Raw genomic sequence first — 20,372 nt, forward strand, 5'->3', positions numbered from 1 at the left:
TCTGTGGCTAAACACACTAATACAGACATGTGAGTAATAATGAAGTCAGTGACGACAGCAGTATTCGTTCTCCATGATAGAGTTACACAGATTTTCTGTTCACCTTGTACTTTCTAGCATATGGGACGGCTTGTTTGGCTGACAGGTGCAAATGTATTACACACACACTCTGTCTAACCTTTAACCTATATATTTCCATCATTCTCTTTGTGTGTTAGCAGTTAGCAGAAAGATGTGTTAATGTACATGAAAACAGCTGTTTTACTCAGACATCTGTGTGTGTTAAACTTTATAATTACATGTCAGGGAAGCAGAGGTGACAAGCCCAATGCTGGAGCTTAATGTGTTTCAGACAGGCCACTGAGGGAATGCCTGCTCAAGTTCTTAACCCTGGAAAGAGGGGCCTCCTGAAGCTTGTGTGGATCTGAGTGGATGTGTGCAGTTTATAGTGTCTTATGTGTATTTTTGCATATGGGACTAAGTGGAAGATCAACCAGGACTATCAACCTTACTCTGCATATGCAGTCATTTCTGCTCTGCTTGTCCTGTAGACATGAGATAACAGTGGGCAAAATAAAAAGGGATCTAAATTGAAGTCGGTTCTCAAGGGTTGGTGTCCTGTAAGTTTTCAATGTTTGTGTTCCACCACACCTGGCTTCCATTAAATGGATCCAACAGGCAATGAAGTTCTGCACAATGAATGATTAGTGTAAGTCAGGTGTATTGGGACAGGGATACATGGAAAACCTGTAGGATTGTGGTCTAGGTCAACGTGGATATGGAATGGTGCTTCCGCTGGAATGGCATGAAGTTGTCATTGATGGACCCATCAATTAGTCACCTGGTGCTTCCTGATAGTGCCACATTGCTTTTAGTAAATCCAACATGTCCTCACTCCTAATTTTGTAACTTAACCTCATCTGCAATGTTTTCCTAACTTTATATGCAAAGAATATGCAATATCAGGATATATGCAAAGAATCAGGATAAAATGTTAGTAAAATAAGGTAAAATGGAGACATGGACACAAGACAGTTGTTTAACAACAGGATTTCTATCTTTCTACCCTCCAATTTCTTCTTTATGCATTCCATTATGGAGAAGTCACTACTAAAGCATGAGTTTTTCCAATTACTGTTTACTATTAGTCCAGCTGGTCCATCAATTTGCACTGCTGAAGAATACCGGCAAACATGTAGCTGGAGAGCAGCTCCCCGTGTATCACAAAGCAAAAAGGAGGCCTTCATGTGCTGGAAACTGACATGAAGGGCTCTTGACCAGGTGGTAGTGTGTGACGATTTGGTAACGACGAGGTGTTTGTCAGCTCTGATTTCTAAATTCTGATCGTGAAGATCACGTTTTGAAAGGATCACACCAATGTCTACAGTACCCTGCCATTGGGATATTTGTTCCCAAAGGCCAGCACCAAAGTAACAAGTAAAAATTGGAAATATTTTCATCGTACGTTTGAAGATTTCTGTTTCTTGTGTTTGGATTTTTGCATCCTCATTTTTGCATCCTCATCTATTGTAGAAAACTACAAGTCTTACCTGCAGCTGTAGGGGTCCCAGACCAGGTGTGGCAGCGGCAGCAGCTGCCATTGTTGTGGGGATGAGCTGGAGGGGGTAGGGGTCACCTGAAGCAAACAGAGAATTACATCAGTGTTTTTATTACAGAAATCCACAGGTTGGTTTTCCCACCAGGTGTATCTTACTCTCCATGTCCTGTTCTTCCACTTGCTTTGCCAGCATCCCTATCTTCCGTTTTTTTTCTCTAAAAGACTTTGTCTCTCTTTTGTCTGTGTCTCCCTCTTTTTTCCTTCATCCTCTTGTTTTTGTCCTCCCTCCTATCCTACCTTCATTCGTGGCTCCCTCTTGTATCACCCCCACCTCCCAACGCTACCACCTGAGTCCCTTTCTGCAGCTGTTAAAGCTGTCCTTTGTGAGTGCTGCCAGTGGGGCCCTAATGAAAAGCCTGATTGTGTGTCCTCCTTCTTAATACCCCCTGACAAAGAGCAGCGAGGTGAGGGGATTCTGATAAAGCTGGCCCCAGCGCCGTAATTAAGAGCTGCGACTGCCGATTGCCACCCCTCCCTCCCCTTTCAACTGTCTGTTCTCCTGCTTTGTAGGAAGAACGTCACTTCAGGTGCTCATCTCTTTCTTCTTGGCTTGCTTTCTTTTTGTTGTCATCTTTTACTCTTCCAAAGTTAAAATTCACCTCCTCTTAACACACACACTGTCTCCTTCTTTTACCAGAAAGATTGACGGAAGTGAAGAAACAGTTTGGGTTATTAGTGCAGATAGGCTGTGCTGTAATTACTCATGGAGAGAAAGGAGGGGGAAGAAAAAGGTCAGAAATGAGGAAAAAGAGGAGGATATTGTGTTTATTATGGTTTTATTATATAAACTTGTTGGTTGATGGCTTTAATTTGTATTTAAGCATGTCCACAAACCACAGTGAAACATACAGAGGAGGTCAGACTCAAACTGGTGTTTAATCCAGGAAACTTTTGTCTTCATGGAACAAACTTAGGAATGTTCTCAGTGCTTGCACTTGTGCTTCTGACCTGAACCTTCAGCACATTGGTCAGCCTCTAGGCTGTACTCAAACCTTCATTGTGTTCATGTGCTTGTGTAACTTTGTGTACATGCACACAAGCTTGGCATAAGCCAGACATTTCTTCTAACATATTTTCCCATATAACTTGGCTTTAAAAAAAAAAAAAAAAAAAAAAAACTGTTAGCAAAGCTGAGACATTCTTTTCTCCATTGAAGAGGGACGGCAGGAGACTGAAGAATTATTTCAGGACTGTGTATTCTAGGAGATTGGTCTTTTCTCCTTGCTCCCTAGAAAAACATGAGCCCAGTGGATATTTATGCTCCTCCTGGGGGTCGCTATAACAAAAGGGAGAGGGACAGAGAAAAGCAAACATGTTGCTCTTGGCCGGGGGACAAAGACTGAGATTTCTGCCTGACAAACGGACTAAAGAGGGAGATGAATTGAGGCAAGTCAGAAAAAAAAAAAAAATAAAAAAAAAAAAATAAAAAATATATATATATATATATATATATATATATATATATATAAATAAAATGTGTGTATGTATAAGAAGAAAAAAAGTCAAGGCAACACAGTCAGTGCACCTTTTGTGTGGTTTTCAACACAGCTTTACATTTAAAAGAATCCTGAAGGCACACTCTGTAATAGAATGTAAAAAAAAAAAAAAAAAAAAATGTTATGTTTGCTTGTCACAAGGAGCACATTGAAAGCTGCAAAAATAGGAGCTTAACGTCTCACCTGGCTCTGAGCAGAGTTTTTTGATGTATGAAAAAAAAAAAAGCCTGATGAGTTTTATTAAAAGAGACCCTGTTTTATAAATTTGGCATTTTGAGTTTTAGAAGCAGCAGAACATATTTTGACACCCAACCTCATCAAATTGAAAGGCTTTATTCACTTTCATCTCATCTATGAATAACATTTAATGCAACAGAACCATAAAATGATCGTTTTTGTAGAGCAAGTATATCAGAATAAGATGTTATGTGAGGGATGCAGCATCACATCAGATGATTTCCTCATTTAACACTTGTTACATTTTAGAAATAAAATGAGATATTACAAATTGTTGTGAATTCCTGCATTGTTTCGTTTTTAAGTTTAAAAATCTTTATTAAATAAAATCAGTTCAAACAAGCGCCACTGAGTGCACAGAAGCCCATGCTGGGCAGATAAAATCTATTCATATCTTCAATGAAGTGCCGTGAGAATATGTCAGAGCACAATGCTACACATGTCCTATTTAGAGCTGCAGCACCAAACTGCAACGACTCACAACGACTTTGAAAGTTGCCAGAGAGTTTTCTCAGGGGCGGCTCGGCCTGCTACAGTGTGCCAGTCCGGTTGGAGTTGGCTGAGGCAGCGAAAAGACAAGCCCACTGCTTGACAGGGTATTTACGTGGGTGTGGGTGAAGATGGCACTAATTAAAATGGAATGGACTTGTTTGGGAAGCTGTGAAACTCAAAGTGGGGTGGGGGGGACTGAGTGTGCACGAGCCTGTGTTCTCATGCACGCGAACATATAAGTTTTGAAATTGTTGTTTTGTGTGAATGTGTGTGTTTGAGATATCACACAGCAACTATGTCTGGATGTGCGCGTGTGTTGGGGTGTGAGTGGGTTGATTTGGAAACGCATTCTGGCATCCTGTGTTAATGCGAGGAGAACCTGGGGCAGGTCACAAAATCCCCCCCCCCCGTTTTGCTAACCCCCCCCCCCCCCCCCCCCCCCCCCCCCACTGTGCATTTATTCCCAGCATCCCCTGGCAAGCACCAAGCTCTCTTTCTCTCCGTCTCTGTCTTTCTCTATCATGGTAAACAACACATTGCCACACAGCCGGAGCTAGATGGCCAAAAAAATAAATAAATAAAAAAATAAAACTTGCTCAACGCCTTCATTTTGTTGCTTTTATACATCAAAAAATAGACAAGACAAAAGGAAGGAGCCAAAAGGACTGAGTGAAAGAGGGAGAGAGATTGAGAGTGTAAACAGGAAGGCTGTATTTGGACTGGTTTTTCTATTAAGAGGGAGATGTTGTTGTAGGGGCAAGCGAGCCTTTTGGGAAACAACCAGACTCCCTACGTGGGAAAACGTTCGGCCTCTACCTTTCTTGGATGATAATATGAAACACTGTAAGCTAAAGCTGCATGCACTCTGAAAGTTGCACCTTTTTTCAACAGTGTGTGTGTGTGTGTGTGTGTGTGTGTGTGTGTGTGTGTGTGTGTGTGTGTGTGTGGATGCCACTCACTGCAGCCAGGCTTGTAGTTGAAGCCAGGAGGCATCAGGAAGCCTTGCTGGGCTGCGGCTGCCGCCAGAGTCCGCTGATCAGGAGGAAAGACAGGAATCATCAGTGGGGGGAGTTGGCCCTGGACCTGCTGATAAAGGAGGAGAGAACGAGGGGGGAGGGTGGAAGCAGGGGGAAAAAAAGGATGTTCAGGAGAACAAAAAAGGACAAACATTAGTATCTGTTAATCTAAGTCTTTTTTGGTAAAAGCATGATAAAAAATTAAATGATGTTACTCATGAGGGCCAGTGGTTGGTCAAAATTTCTGGACTTATGGTACAGAAATGGTCCCAATGATCGAAAATACTGTGTTGTTTTATGATCTAATATGCACCATAAAGCAGGGTCTCGATCCTCAAAAGTCTTTCAAATTTGTATAGTTCAGTGTTTTAGTTCTTAAAAAGTTCTTAGATCCAGCAAATAGACCGGCCACCTGGTGTTTAATCCATAGTCACACAAAACTCCGAAACATCTTGTCTTTTCAAACAGAAAAGGTGCCTCAGAAGGACAGTACAGTAAACTCCAGCAACAGCTGGTCTTTTCCTTTTCTATTTGGACAGTAATGCTGCGTACCTGCTCCCAGCACCAAACCTTCCTCTAACCAAAACACACGTTAACACAAAAACAAGCGGACGCAAGCCTCTCTGTATGCCTGTCGGCTGAGAGCCATACGACTTTATAAGGTTTCCAGGATTTAAAAAGGAGACGCAGCGAAGAGAAAGAAGAAAAAAGCTCCTCCAATGGGTGACTTTGGCAGGGACGACAGGAGAGGGAGTGAGAGAGAGAAGTAGGAGACAGATGGTTGCACTAAACTGTGTTCTGCCAAATACAACACACGAAGACTTGCATGTGACGGCCTGACTGACAGTTCGGGTAAAGAGAGGAAGTGAAGGAGTGAGTGGAGAAAGGTGAAAGGAGGAGGAGGAAGAGGAGAAGAGACCTCATCTAGAGCAGATAAGAGGTGGTAAGATGTGGAAATGGCAATTATGTAAACAACGATGGAGCCCAAGCTGAGTTCTGGAAAATTGTTTGTCATCCCAAAAGTCAAGCATTATCTAATGAACCCAGCAGCCTTTGTCACACGTCATCCCATCTTTAAGTATTTAATTGAAAGAGAAGCTTTTATTGGCGGTCAGTTTTGTCTTTAAATCTTGGTGGATGGCAGCAATACAACAATGCTCGCCTACACAGTACTGCAATGAAATGAGTCCTGCAGTGTAACCACTTATCTAACATATTACTTTTCTTTATTTATCCGTTTTATTTCCATATGAAGTTTGTTAAAAAGACAAAAGCACGAAACATAACGTGTTGTGTTAGCAGAATGCTGCTGTTATTGCTCCGTTTGGGCCTTCAGGTGGCTCACCTATACTTTCCTTGAGGCAAAGCAATTTGTTCCCTCTTTGCAGCTCAACTCTCTCTCTCCTGTCATTTTTTATTTTGCCAGCAGGCCAGAGATGTAATGGCTGAATAGGATAATGGGCAGGTAAAAGCTGTCTGATGTGGGAAATTGATCTGGAATGATGGAAATGGCTGCACAATCACAAGGATGGTGGTGGTGGTGCCACAGTACAATCAGCTAATATCTCTGCACTTTAAGTGGTTATTGCTTGAGACGGTGTCGCTCAGTACTAACATCGCTTTTACAGCGTACTGTAAATACCTGAGTGTGTGTGTGTGTGTGTGTGTGTGTGTGTGTGTGTGTGTGCGCGCGTGTGCGCGCCTCCTCCTGCTCCTATGTGTTGGCATGCGGCAGCCGGCAGCACTGTAATCAAACTATCACAGCACAGGGGAGCAGCGCTCTGTGTCACCCCCTCCTCCCTCTCTTAAACCGAAAACAATAATTAGTCCACTATTTTTGTTAACTATAAACCGTTGTGCCGCCTGGGCCGCTCGATCAGAGGGGGGAGGCGTTCCAGCGCAGTGCTCGGACAGGACCCCCACGGGGACGAATCACAGACAGAACAGTTCTGCTTTGCCTTTCAGGCCTAATTGGACATATGCTGGAGTAGAGCTGGCTAGCAGTACTGTAATGTACCGGAGGGAGGAGAGGCGCGGGGGAAGATAAGTTTAGGTAGCCGAAATACAAACACTCCGTGCATGGATACGCTGAATGACTGTCTGTACATAGCTTTGTTTCTGTCTTTGCTAATAAAATTATCATAGAAAACCTGTAATGACATCCAAATCATCTCCTTGCCCTCTTTTTTTTTTTTTTTTCTCTTTTGATCTCATAACAAAAAGCCGACAGATAATGGGCAGACATTAATCAGTAGGGCTGTGACAATATGCTTTTGTCCCGATTCAATTCCGATTTTTTTGGGTGCCGATTCGATTTAAATTGCGATTCTCAAAATTCTTCAATATTGATGAATTATTGTAATTAAAAACATTTTTTTTAAATTTATTTTATAAAACTTCTTTTTGCCAGTAATTTTTCTCAATTTTAGTTATGAAAAAACAACACAGTAGCCAGATCATCATTCTGCTGCTATAATGCCCAAGAAGACAAGTAAAAAGATCAATAAAACCAATGAAAATGACCAACATTTTATAGTGGATTCATTTTATTTATTTGGAAAAAAAAAAGTTTTTTTTTTTTTTTTAACAAAAAAATCTATTTTAAAATTGTGAAGAAAAAAAACATTTCCGATTTTTCGATTCAATTTCCCCACCCCTATTAATCATCCTATACAACAATTGCATACAATAAGTTTTCCACAATGGGAGAAAATGATCAGACTGCAGAAAAACAGACAAAAGAACACGAAAATAAACATGCAACGTAAAATGCTGATAGAGAATTGTCCCCTCCCATATGTTGCTATTAAAGTAAGTGAGTTTAAATGTGGGCAACAGCTGCTGAACTGATGAGCAGCACCTTTCGCCTTGAATGCTCACATGGACACATGTCTTCCTGAAAGTAACCCATTCACACAGGACAAAGCACAAGTCAGAGCAATTTAAATATAATGTGGAGAAACTACGGCTCACCATGCTGTGTGTTTGGTGTGGATGTGAAGCAGGATTTTCCTCATCTGTGCATTCCTTTTTATTTACATTCCTTTACATCTACAAAATGACTTCATCTGATTTTTCTCCTCATGATGAATATACAATAATGCACTACCTTAAAGGAAGTCTGGAGCTTTCTGTGTTAGCCTTGTGATCATAATGTAAACTTTGAAACTAAGTAAAAAAAAATAAAAAAAAAGCTGGAGAGCTCCATACGAAATTAGAGAATAGAAACCAAGAGACAAAGAGATGAACTGACAAAAGGAAAAGAAAAGTGAGAGAGGAACAGAGAGATGGAAAGTAAGAGTGAGACCAGATCTATCAGACAATCTCCAGATCCCACATAAAGGAAGAACACATCTGAAACAGCGAGAGCTTTGGGGAATAATGCACTCCTCAGCCTCTCTTTCTCATCAGGCCCAAAGCGAACATGAAAACCTACAATACACACAGACAAAGCATCACACTGCTGCTGCTGTAGTCTGCTGACATGGAGAATAAGAGCCTCGGCTTTTTATCTGCAAACTGCTCCTCCATGTCCAAAAGACAAACCTGCGGCAAACAAAACTAGAACTCATCTGAAAAATTCCTTTAATCAGTGATAACTGAACGGAAAACAAAGAAAGATACTCAGAGCAGCAGGAAGAGAGAAAAGTCACATACATGTATGAAGAAGTGTGAGACTGTGTTGAGCGATTTCGCTGGGTGGAAAAGGACAGAGGGAAAGAAGTTGACGATTCACCTTCGTGAGGCGACTTCTCAGGAAAGAAACAACAGACAGACCAGAATGAAGAAGAGAGGGAGACGAAGAGGGGAGCAAGAGTTGGATAATTGGCAGTGAATTGAGGCTGCGTTCGTCACGCGCCAGGCAACACAGCTTGAACTTAAAGCGTTGCTGTGGCATAATGAAGATGTGGCCGCTAATTAACATATGGGGTGCGAAACAGGTTGGTTGGCACGCGGCACGCTAAAAACTCCAAGGTAAAGTTATTATTGGGGAGTAATTAGCTCTATGAAGTTAATGCGTCGAACAATAGCTGCCAGCACCGCACAATATGGCTTGCATGTGAGCGCGCGAAAAATAGCTCCCGCTAAAGTGCGAGTCCCACAGCTAAAATCTGTTAGCGACCATATGCTATGGCAATTAATGCAAGACCTGGATGACCTTTTGCTGAAGAGGGGACGTGCAAGCAATAGAACCAATAATTAATTTGGGCAGAGAGAGAGAGAAAGGGAAGCACAGATATGGCTGGCATTTAATATTACTCCATTAACTTTCTGTAGACAGCGGCTGTTAGCCCAGTCTGCTGTGGATGTAGGGGCAGGGTTCAGGTGACGGTGTCACTGTAATGGCTAGGATGCTCACACAGGTATGTGTGTTAAGCCATGCAAGTAGGTCTCAAAGAGGCTTGCTGGTTGCTTGAGGTTAATATGTGCACATGGATGTGTGTCCACAGTTCATACAGACAGAACTGTGCAAAGTGTCAAATCATCCCTCCTGTTTAACGATATTTTTTCACCAGAAAACAGATTCGTCAAGTGGTCTTAACTGATAGTTCTTAGGGCTTTCTGAAGGTGTGTTTGTGTGTATATGCTTTAAAATTTTTCTTTTGAAGTAGTTTTTCTTTTCAACAAAATGCCTTTTTGTTTGTTTGCTGTCAAAGATATTTAACACTGACATATGTGTCCTTCAAGCCGAAAAAAGACCTAAGGATTACCTGAAGCAATATTAAGTGTGGTGTACGTAACTTTGAAATTTAGAGTACATTTTAATAGTATCTTTAAGTTTCTTTCTTTTTTTTTTTTTTTTTTTTTTTTTTTTTAACCAGTAGTCTGTTTCAAAGACACAGTTTGTTCACATTTAGTTCTGTTTGTATTTTTTCATGGTTGTGGGTACTTTTCTAAGAACGGAACAAAATGTGGCAACATCCAAATAGGGGTTTTGGAAAGTTCTTCAAGAAGAGTGGAGAACTAATCCTAAAGATTGCTTAGAAATTGCAAGAAAGTTGATCTGGCGAGGTTGCCTTACCAAATACTGACAATCAAACTGATTGGAACTGTACTCCTTTTGCCTGACATACTATATTTGTTTTTATCTTATGTGTTTTCCTGGTAATATTTACACAAAGTAAAGGTGGTTCAGTACTCAGTACTGTGAGGAAATTTTATTGCAGTCAATGTGAAATGTAAGTCATTAAACAAGTGGACTAGGTGCACCTAAGTAAAGGACCCTGAAGGTGTGTGTTTTTCACATAGTCCCCTGATAACATAAACTAAATAATATAAAAAAATGCTTTGAATGGGACTTGACCAAGTGTGTGTTAGCGCAGCCATTGAATTGTAGCCTTAATAGCGTGCTTATTAGCCACTGTTACTGCTGGTTCTGGTCTCTCTTAAACTAGTCAAAGCATCAAGTGGCTTTCCTGATGTTTTTCTTGCATTTTGTCTTCTCTGCTTTTCTGGCTCTGACCTATAGCGTGAGTGATTCTTGATGAGATGAAAGACAGCACACAGAGGTGGAGCCACAGGGGTACACACACACATTTGAGTGTGTGCTTGTGTTTTGGTTGAGTGAGTTCTGATTCATTAGGCCGAACACACTTGCATTCCCTCATCCGTCTGTTTCAATACACATTGTGTGTATGTGTGTCGTTGCTGTTCGCTGAACATGTGTGCTTGCTCTCAAGGTAAGCCCCGAGCCTCTCGGTAGGTGAGCTCCTTTCATCCCTGTCGTGCTTTCCTGCGCGGTAGCAACAGTGGTCCCCGGCAACACCGGGGGGAGCCTCAGAGACAAGTCGTTTAATTAGAATGAGACAAGACAAGAGGGAAAGTAAAGGCAACTTGGTGAAAATGTGCACACACCTTCAAGCCTAACAAGAAGGCCCCTGGCAGGGGGGGTGTTTTTATGTGTGAAGATAGATCTATATAAATGTGTGTGTGTGTGTATGTATATGTCTATATATATATATATATGTATGTATATATATATATATATATATATATATATATATATGTATGTATATATATATATGTATGTGGTGTGTGTGTGTGTGTATGTATGTATGTATGTATGTCTAAGTGTGTGTGTGCTTATGTCCACACATGTTCTTGTTGAGAAATTCTAGTGAGAGTAAGTTATACCCTTTGTTATGTGTGAGGATTTGTAAACTCAAGGTAATTTATCCTTATACCCACATGGATGAGTTTAGTCAAGTAAAAGTCAAAGATTTGATCTTATATAAGGCGTTTTGGGGTTTTAGGGTATTTTAAGGTCAACATTTAAGTTTCAGGTTAGACTGAAGTTTCGTGATGATAAAGGTCAAATTTAAATTCAGGATGTAAAAAAAAATTAGATCAAGTGGTTTAGACAGAGTTGGAAGATTTAGAAAAGTGAAACAAGAAAGTTTCACCATGGATCATCTCAGGTAGACCATGAGCAGGATTACAACAAGTCTGCGACTTCTAAACATCTGTGTGTGCTGTTCATACTGTGTGTCATTAACTTGTGCATGTGTGTTTTGCCCGTGTCTTTAAATGAACTTTGGTGCACAGCACGATTAGCAAGTGCCGTTGGCCTGAAGAGTGGGCTCTAACATTGCTGGCTTGATTTGCGTCTCAGAATGAGAAAAAATCGGAAACCGAATACGGGGACAATAAATAATTTGTCCTCTTTTCATGAAGGATGTGTGTCACTCTTCTCTCTTTTTCATGAGCTTGATTATTCGTTTAATTTCATCACCTCTTCCAAGTGGACGGTTGAAAGCATTCTTCACAGGCCTTTGGGGGTTTGAGCCTAACAAAGCCAAGGACGAGACGTGCGCACACACACACACACACACACACACACACACACACACACGCGCGTACATGCACATGGAGGGACAGCTGAACTCAGCCTCGTTAGGGGGAAATGCAATCACAAGGGGCTTATCATACAGACACAAAAAAACACACACACTCACACACACACGCACCCCAACACACTGAACCTGGTGCCCTCGCTCTGGCAGGCCATTGTATTGTGGGATTGTGCGGACAATCTCTTCATGAATGATTAAGCAGTGTATTTCTCGACCAAGTCTTTGATGATGAGTGTGTGTTTGATCACCAGGCGAGTGTACAGCGCACTTTGTGTCTGCTCGCGATACTTGCGCACGAGTGAATGAAGCTGTATATTTTGTATGTCAGCATGCATGTGTATTCTGATGTGCACTATATATACATGGTAAAGTGTGTGTGTTTTGAGCTCCTGTGATGAATCCCAGTTGATTGCATCCCTCCCTTAACGAGGCTGCCTACAGCTGCCCCTGCTTGTGAGAAACTATTGTTGGGACTGTTCAATGGAGAGACGCTTGTTTGGGAAAAGGTTGCAAAGTCATGGGAAAAGAGAGCTTTGTCTCGGCGGGGTCGTGAGGGAGTGAATCATGAGCGGACGTGTTTATAGCTTAACACACACAGCTGCAGCAAACCCGCACTCATACACACACATGTGAAGAAACGAACGCATCAAGAAGGCACAGAGAAACCCTAAGAAACAAACATGCACGCCCTTGTCTTTTTTTTGTCAAAGGGACAAAACATGAACAATGCAGAATTTAACTTGCACAAAGCAAATAAACACAGCTGCTTTGCCCAGAATCATGGACGAACACTGACAAACACACAAGCTATCACAAGGTCTCTTATCACGCAAACTGTGTATAGTTAAACTCTTGGGGGAAGGAGAATGTGTCTGTGTGTGTGTGTGTTCTTTCTTGGACAGGGTATCTCTTTATGGTACAAAGCCCGGCTTTCTCAGCTTAAAATTCAGTGTCATCTGCCTTTACAAAGGCCTGGGCTATTCGTTCCAAGCCACCTGGACCAAAATAGAGGCTTCAGTGTAGCACTCAAAAGTACAATACCTCCATTTTTACATGTCACATACATAACCACCCATTTTCTCAAGCTTTGAGACAAAGATTCACATTCAAAGGGAGTTTGTTTAGTTGAATTACTTTGCAATTCCATTTTACTTTTTAGTCTATTTAAAGTTCACTTTTACATTCCTCATGAGGAGATTTAATCATAACAAAGATGTACCGAAAAAAAAATTAAAATTAAATTAAGTTTGCATTTCTGGTGATTTGCTGGTTAAGGAAGTTCCACCTGGATGTCAGATGACAATAATGAAAAATAATGCATCCACTTCTAAAGAGAGGATACAAAAAAGCTGAATGTGCCAAATGTATTTGCTCTAGTCACTAATGTGATATCCAACGTACACCTGTGTGTATCACATGTCTGGCTTCTTTAGATGCTCAGTCTATTGTATTGTGCAAAAGTGGGGAACAATCCTATATTTTTACATATTTTGTGCCCCAAGGAGTCAATATTACTTCTAATCTTTCAAAGTGGTCTTGAGCAATTCTTTAACTGTTTTCCAATTGTACAAACCTTGTCTTTGTTTTACATACTTCGATTAATGTTTGCAGCATCAGCCCCACTTTTCTGGTTTCAAGACTTTTGCTCACTATTGTGCAGGTGCTTGTGATTTTGAAGTAGATAAAGCAGAAGACAAATTTCTCTTTTATGAGCTCACTCAGATTTTAACTAACTGATTGTTTCAAGTCGAGTGAAGTTGGACCCCATATCAATACTGCTTGCCTTGGATGTGTGTCCACATTTCTTATAACCAAGTTGACTTTTTGTATATTTTGATGAATTTACTCACCAAATTCATAACAGACAAATAATAAAAAAAAGAGTGTAAAACAACAGCATGATGTGCAAACTTTGACTTTTTATAGTAAAGGCTTAAAACATTTATTTTTGTCAAAATATTCCATCTAATTCATGAAAGCTGACTGACCGATTGTGATTACACAAGTCGTGTACACTATTTGTGTGCGTGTGTGTGTCTGTGTGTTGGGGAGTAGGGACTGCTATTAGGAGTCTGCGTTGATTCAAACCCTGGACGCTGATGAAAGTGCTAAGAAAAAGCTCCACCAATCACATTTACAAAGCTGCCTTTGTGGGCCGGGTACAAGCCCAACAAGACATACATGCACTCCCTTGGACACACAAGTACAAGCAGGCCTCACCTGGATTTGCTGCTGCAGGAGGTTGATTTTATGTTGCTGCTGCAGAAGCTGCTGCTGTTGCCGGGCAATCTGAGGACAGAGCAACACATTTTTAGATTGTATATACAGTACTCGTGTGCGTGCAGTTGTGGTGTGTATGCAGGACCTGTGGGAGATGCGACACATCTGCAGGTCTCTGCAGCCCCAGTTGCACGACAGAGGGTCGATGCCCTGCTATGAAATATTAAAGAGCTTGCCTCATCTGGACTCAGCAGCATTACACTGACACATTTACTGGACCGATTTTACAGGATAAAAAAAGTGTCTTTGATTTTTCTTTTGGGATGGAAAGTACAGTTTTTACGTTAAACTTTTATCTTGGACTCATTTAATCTAATTCAGTCTGAAATAACTCCACTTCCAGTCATGCTTAAATGTATTCATACCCTTTTATTAAAGAAAAGCTTGAATTTACAAAAGTTATTCAAATAACTGGAGATTAAAAATTAAGCAATAACTACAAATTTGCTAAATTATCATTTAGTGATAAATAAGACACTGTTTGTTTTTTTCTTCACTGATTTGAGTCAAAGAAAAAAAACAAAAAACAACAACAGACAAATCTGTCCTGGACAACTTGGAGCACTTTTCTGATGAACAGTGGGATAAAATATCTGTCAACAGATGCAGAGGTCTGACTGAGAGGGACAGAAAACACCTGACCATGATGGAAACATGAAAGGATTGTTCAACAAAAAATTAGTTTGAGTGATGTAACATATATTATTGTATCGTATTTGCTTGCTTTTATTTTTTTTTTTCCAATCTATTGAACCAGAATTAGAAAATAATGTAATGATTTTCATTTAAAAAAAAAATAAAAAATTCAGTCAAATTCAGTTTATTTAGCTGTTTTTGTCTTTCTTTAACAGATGGGTATGAATACATATGAGGACAACTGTACATGACGAAAATGTAACTTTTGCGAAGACTCCAGTATTCACAAATGGCACATTCTCTCTCTGTCACACACATTCTCTGCGCACTGCTGTGGGATGCAGCTGAGGGCACTGTCATGTATTGTGTTTGTTATAGGTAATTTATCCTTACAGCTATAATTCTGTGTGTGTCTTTGTAAACCATTGCTCCCCAGAAGCTAAAAAGCACAACAAAAAAGGGAAACCCTTCTCTATGCAAATACCTGGCAGACTCTCGCCTGGGAGCTTGGAGTGTGTGTGTGTGTGTGTGTGTGTGTGTGTGTGTAAGAGTAAGTGTGTGTATGCCTGGCTACATCCCCTCCATCACAACATACCCTCAGCTGATTCCTGTGTGGCGTCTTTGTGTTCAATCCGCTGCCTGAACACTTGATTAGATTTGTTTGTGTGTGTAAAAAAATAGGGTGCAAAAGACAAAAAAAATGGATTTGTTGCTTTTCAAGCACATCTCTTATGACAAACATAAGAACTAAACTAAAATAGTGGGGCTATTTATGACAAGGAGCTCAATGTGCTCACATCCTGGGTGAACATATCCAAGTGCAAAATAAAAATATATGCAAAAGTCAAGAAAAGGAAGATCTGCATCCTTAGATAAATTGATTTGCATTATGGGTAGAATCCACTGGTTCTTTCTTTTCTAGTATCCATTTCCAGTGTTTTTTTGTGTTTCTTTTTATTTATTTCGTTTATGTATCTGCACAATGGCATAACAGAAAAGGTAAATAATGTCAGATTCTGTCATAAATTGTGTGCTTTAGTTGATTTATACTGACCTAGCTTAATAAATTTTCATATTTGTGACACGTGTGTAGATTGTTTTAAATTTATAACAGTGATTAAAATTACACAAATCTTCCATAACTATTGACAAGTGCTAATCCTTAAGTGATATACGCAATTGTGAACATTTTTCTTACATATTTTTAGCTGTAAATCTGATCTAAATGACTTTTCGAAATGGTATTTTGCCAGAATAGGAATATGTGTGAACAGCAGTCTCCAAATGAGGCCCTTCACATGCAGTGTGCTCCTTTACCTGGTCCTGCTGCTGCTTGGCCAGCTCCATCTGCTGCCTCTGCTTCTCCATCTGCGAGGCAGCCAGCTTCTTCTGCTCCTCGTGGGCCGCCAGGAGCTGCTCCCTCAGGCTGCTCAACTGGCCAATCATGCCCATGAGCTGGCGCTCTTTTTCCGCCAGGCTGTCTGGGGTACCTAAAAGGCAAAAAAAAAAAAAAAAAAAAGAGTGAGGGGGGACAAAGGTCAAAGGTGACATGGTAACACTTTGAAGAAGAGAGCAAGACGCAAGGTTACATTATGAGACTGCTTCCCTACAAAAGGAAAAAAAAAAAAAAAATGTCAACCTCTGTTGCCTGCTTTGAATGCTAGAAATGGACTTGCACTTGAGCTTAAATATTGCACTTCTGATATTTACATAAATTTTAAGTTAAATTTGAAATCTCACTTCAACCCGAGCTTTATAGAAATGATGCACTCTAAAATGATGTGAATGCAGCTGGCCAGGAAGCATTGTGGGGGTAAAGTCAAAGGTCGCAGGCATGAGGGAGAGAAACCAACAATAAAGCTGAGCAAAGCCATCCTTTGCTTGGTGGTTGGCTTAATATACGACTGGTTAGAGGCTTTGAACGATAGGAGGGGTCTTGTTGGCGGAAGATGCGCTTGGATGAAGTGCGTTTGTGTGCTGCGTAGCTGTAAAACCAGATGTTGACTTGTCCCCCATGGCCAAGAGGGCCAATATCAATTAATCAAGTCCCATCCATCATTGCCTCTATTGCCTTATTGAAATAAGGAAAATAAATCTCGCTGAGGAAATATTTGTAAACAGGCAAATTGTGGCAGAGAGCAGCAGAAAAGCAAATGTGAAACGCGAGCCAGATTCATACATTTCACAAACAAAACCAATCCTCAGCCAGGTTTGGAAATTTACATTTCTCACAAAAACTGGAAGTAAAATCAGAATGTATTTGATTTTGCACTGAATTATGAGGACAGTTGGAGACTGATCTGAAGCTATCAAGCTGTATTTTTGGTGATTTTGCTTGTTAGAAAGAGTGTGGGGGTTTGGGGGGGGCAAAAGAGAGGAGGAGAGTGTGTCTGGTCTGTGTTTACTCTGCAGTCAGCCAACCTCCTGCTCACATTTAGCATGGCCTGACCTTTGACTTCTTAGATCCTGACATACCAGCTCCATTACACACACACACGCACACACACATATACACACTTCCACACAAGGCCTAAATCATTCAACAGGATGTAGTTAGAGGGAGGCACAGTGAGGCCCAATCAGCACGAGTGTGTGCGCTCATGTCTGGTCATATGTACTGATGTTTGCCTACATGCCTTTGTTGAATGTGTGTGTGTGTGTGTGTGGAATAGCACAATCCCCCATTGTTCCTCAGCTGCTACCTTCAACAGGGCCACATTCCTGCGCCAGTCAAACCAGATGAGGAAGAGAAAGGGAGAAAATATGGAGGAAGAGAGGGAAAGTGGGGAGAAAAGAAAGAGAAACAAAAACTCAATGAAAAAAAAAAAGAGATAAGGGGTGAGCAAAGGCTAGAAGCCACGGCTGCTGACCTGTCCTTTGACCGCTTGGGAAGGTGAGAACCCATCCATTTGTCCTCCCTGTTGGTAGCACTCACCCGCCCATCGGCACCCCCATGCCTCCTCCTCCTTAACTTCCCCCCGCACTCCATCCATCCGCCAACAATGAACAATAAAGGCAACTGTCGGGAGCACTGGCCGCTGGAAAAATAAACATGCCGCTGTCCTAACTCACAGACCCACCTTTGTAAAACCAGAGCAAGTGTGTGTGCTCCCCTGTGTGTGTGTGTGTGTGTGTGTGTGTGTGTGTGTGTGTGTGTGTGTGTGTGTCTGTATAGCCAAAGCTGACCAAGACAAGAAAGAGCCTTGTGTTAAAAACGTTAGACTGTTCAAATGAGGAGTGAGGGGGGGGTTGAAGGAAAGGGGCAAAAAGAAGGCCAAGAGGGGGTTTGCAAAGGTGAAATGATGGATCAAAGGAGTCCTTTTTTGTGGAGCTTTTTGTTGGGTTTAACCTCCCCTCACACAGATCCCCACACATGCACAAATGCAAACACAGTATAAGTAGAGGCTTTTGGCCTAAACGCGTGCATGTGGTACTTTCAGGTGATAAAACGAATACCTCTTTATTCTGCCCCTCCACTTCAACCCTCTCTATGGGTCTTTCATCAGCTAACTGGACTTTCTGTTGGAAGGAAAAATTGCTAACAGAAGTGTGATTTGGACACTCATGAGGTGCCCTGTCTTGCACCTATTTTCTCCTTTCATTCTGACTTTCAGAATTTCTGCGGTCGCCCCATAAATCAGCCTGTGTCTGCTTGTTTCCTCAGCTGCTGCGAGGCAGGCAGGTGGATCGATAACTGGTTTCCTCCACTGCTTTACACACATTCCTCCTTAGGCAGATTACAGTGGCTTGTGCTCACCTGCACACCCTACAACCAAGGCAAACTTTTTCCTTCTTTTTTTTTTTCTTTTTTCTCTTGCTTATACAAACACACACACACTCACGTACAACGTAATTAACCAATTTGTAACAATGTAATACTTGTCACTGTGTTCATACAGCTAATTAATGACCTGCGCTGCACTGATAACTCCTCCTTGGCAGGGAAGGGGGGGGGGGGGGGGGTGTGAGATGGCTAAGGAAAGAGAGAAAAAAAGGACCAGGGAAAAGGATGAAAGATATTGAGGGAACATTTGAAAGTGAACGGAAGGAGAGAAGATTCGGCAGACAAGCAGCGTGGAATGTAGGTTGAATGTAAAGAAGTTTATTCACAGTCACGAAAACGCAATTGCAGCAAATACGCTAATTAGTTAACCTAGTCAAGTCTTTATTAAGCTAACAGAATTAAAAATTGAAGTACTTCCTACTTGCATGGTTTGTAGTAACTTGGTTCTTTCTGTAACTCAGCATGATTTGTTTGGCTGCATAATTTGTAGCCACAGAAAAGAACTTTTGCTTTACTTCTTTCACCTACTATGATTATATGATCTTCATAATGCTCTAACTTGTTCAGGAAGGGAATTGTCAATTGTTTCACTTCAGAATCAACTTTTTTTTAAAGCAGCAGAGTTGCTCGCCTCTGTAATGATTAGTTACATTATCACCACTGGCACTGCACGCGGATTGCAAATCAATACCATCATGCCCTTTACTTTTCCCACCTTGATGATTTTACTGCTGAATTTAGCCTCCTTTTTATGCTCCCCTTAAATAGCGGCAAATTTCAGAACAAACATGTCCAGTACTGGTCTTTCATGCGGAAAGTACATCTCTGTCTATGATCAATCTGCTCCATCGGTGGCAGCAGCGCCTGTGAGCTACTTGAACATGTGCAGCGTTGTCCTTGTGCTGCATTACAAGGCTGTGGACTGTTTGAGAAAACATTCAAGATGTTCTGTCACTTCCAGCGTTCTCTGTCGGTGATCATTGTACATGTTAAAATAGCCGAAATCACAGCACAGATGCTGTGTTCAAGTTATGTGGACATTAGTCTTGTTGGATGATGCGGTGGTTTTAAAATCTGGATTTTATCAGAGGATAAGTGTTGAAATGCCTTTTGATAGGGAAGTCAGGGGAAGGCCTCAGCTTACTCTTCACTCACAAATACAACCTTATTTCATCGTATGTTTAAAGAAACTGAAAAATATGTGAATACAGAGAAGAATTATGGAGAATTAAGCTGTATTTGTGTGTAATTAATTACGTGAAGTAGAAAACAAATAAATAGAATATAGATATTTCTATTCTGGCCTGAATCAGAATATAATTGCTATGTTTTGCATGTGCTAGTTGGAATGTTTTTTTTCTTATTTTTAAGAAGACTTTAGTTACACGCAGTTGGAAATTTTAGGAAACATTTAAACTTTACGTAAAGACCTACTAGTGTGTATGCCTGTACTGGAGAATAAAAAAAATAAAAAATATGTGACCTGAGCTGTTGTTTACACAACTCCATTCAAAATAAAATTGTATCATGAAGAAAAAAAGATATACCAAACATTTCATGAATGGCATTTTAGATTATTTTTCAGTTTAAAGTTTAAAAATTGTTACTGGATTTAAACAGTCCCCTTGTGTAAACATTATAAATCTAGCTGATTATCATGCAGTACACAAGAAAAGGTCACACAGGATGTAAAAATGAGTTTTCTTGTCCCCTTTACTGTCTACTGGACATTAAATTTGATCTTAATGACACTATACTATGGGTATATTTATTCTCGTACTACACTTCCATAATTGTGAGTGTATGTGCTTTGCTATGTGAACCACATGGGGCCTTTTACCAATGTTCTTCTCAATAAGCCCAACGGAGCAGGCGGCGGTGACTCAGAAGCACTTTGTTTCCTGCAAAAAGCTCTTCAATGGAATTCGATGGGGGGAAAAAAAACATTGAGGGATGCGC

The 20,372-nt window shown here is 40.9% G+C and overlaps 1 protein-coding gene across 2 annotated transcripts in view; it reads right to left on the reverse strand.

The window, feature by feature from the left end:
* Nucleotides 1-20,372, reverse strand: part of sox5 (SRY-box transcription factor 5) — an 84,094-nt gene that overhangs the window by 21,389 nt on the left and 42,333 nt on the right. The window contains exons 5-8 of one of the 2 annotated variants that reach the window (XM_079262951.1): nt 15,947-16,119; nt 13,934-14,002; nt 4,803-4,926; nt 1,551-1,636 (exon numbers count right to left, since the gene is read on the reverse strand). In XM_079262951.1, the coding sequence (XP_079119077.1) occupies nt 1,551-1,636; nt 4,803-4,926; nt 13,934-14,002; nt 15,947-16,119 (452 nt within the window). Of the gene's footprint in view, nt 1-1,550; nt 1,637-4,802; nt 4,930-13,933; nt 14,003-15,946; nt 16,120-20,372 lie in introns of both variants that reach the window. The other variant, XM_079262950.1, reaches the window with a different exon arrangement.

Source organism: Telmatherina bonti, assembly GCF_933228915.1.
Source record: "Telmatherina bonti genome assembly, chromosome: 23".
NCBI classification, from domain to species: Eukaryota; Metazoa; Chordata; class Actinopteri; order Atheriniformes; family Telmatherinidae; genus Telmatherina; species Telmatherina bonti.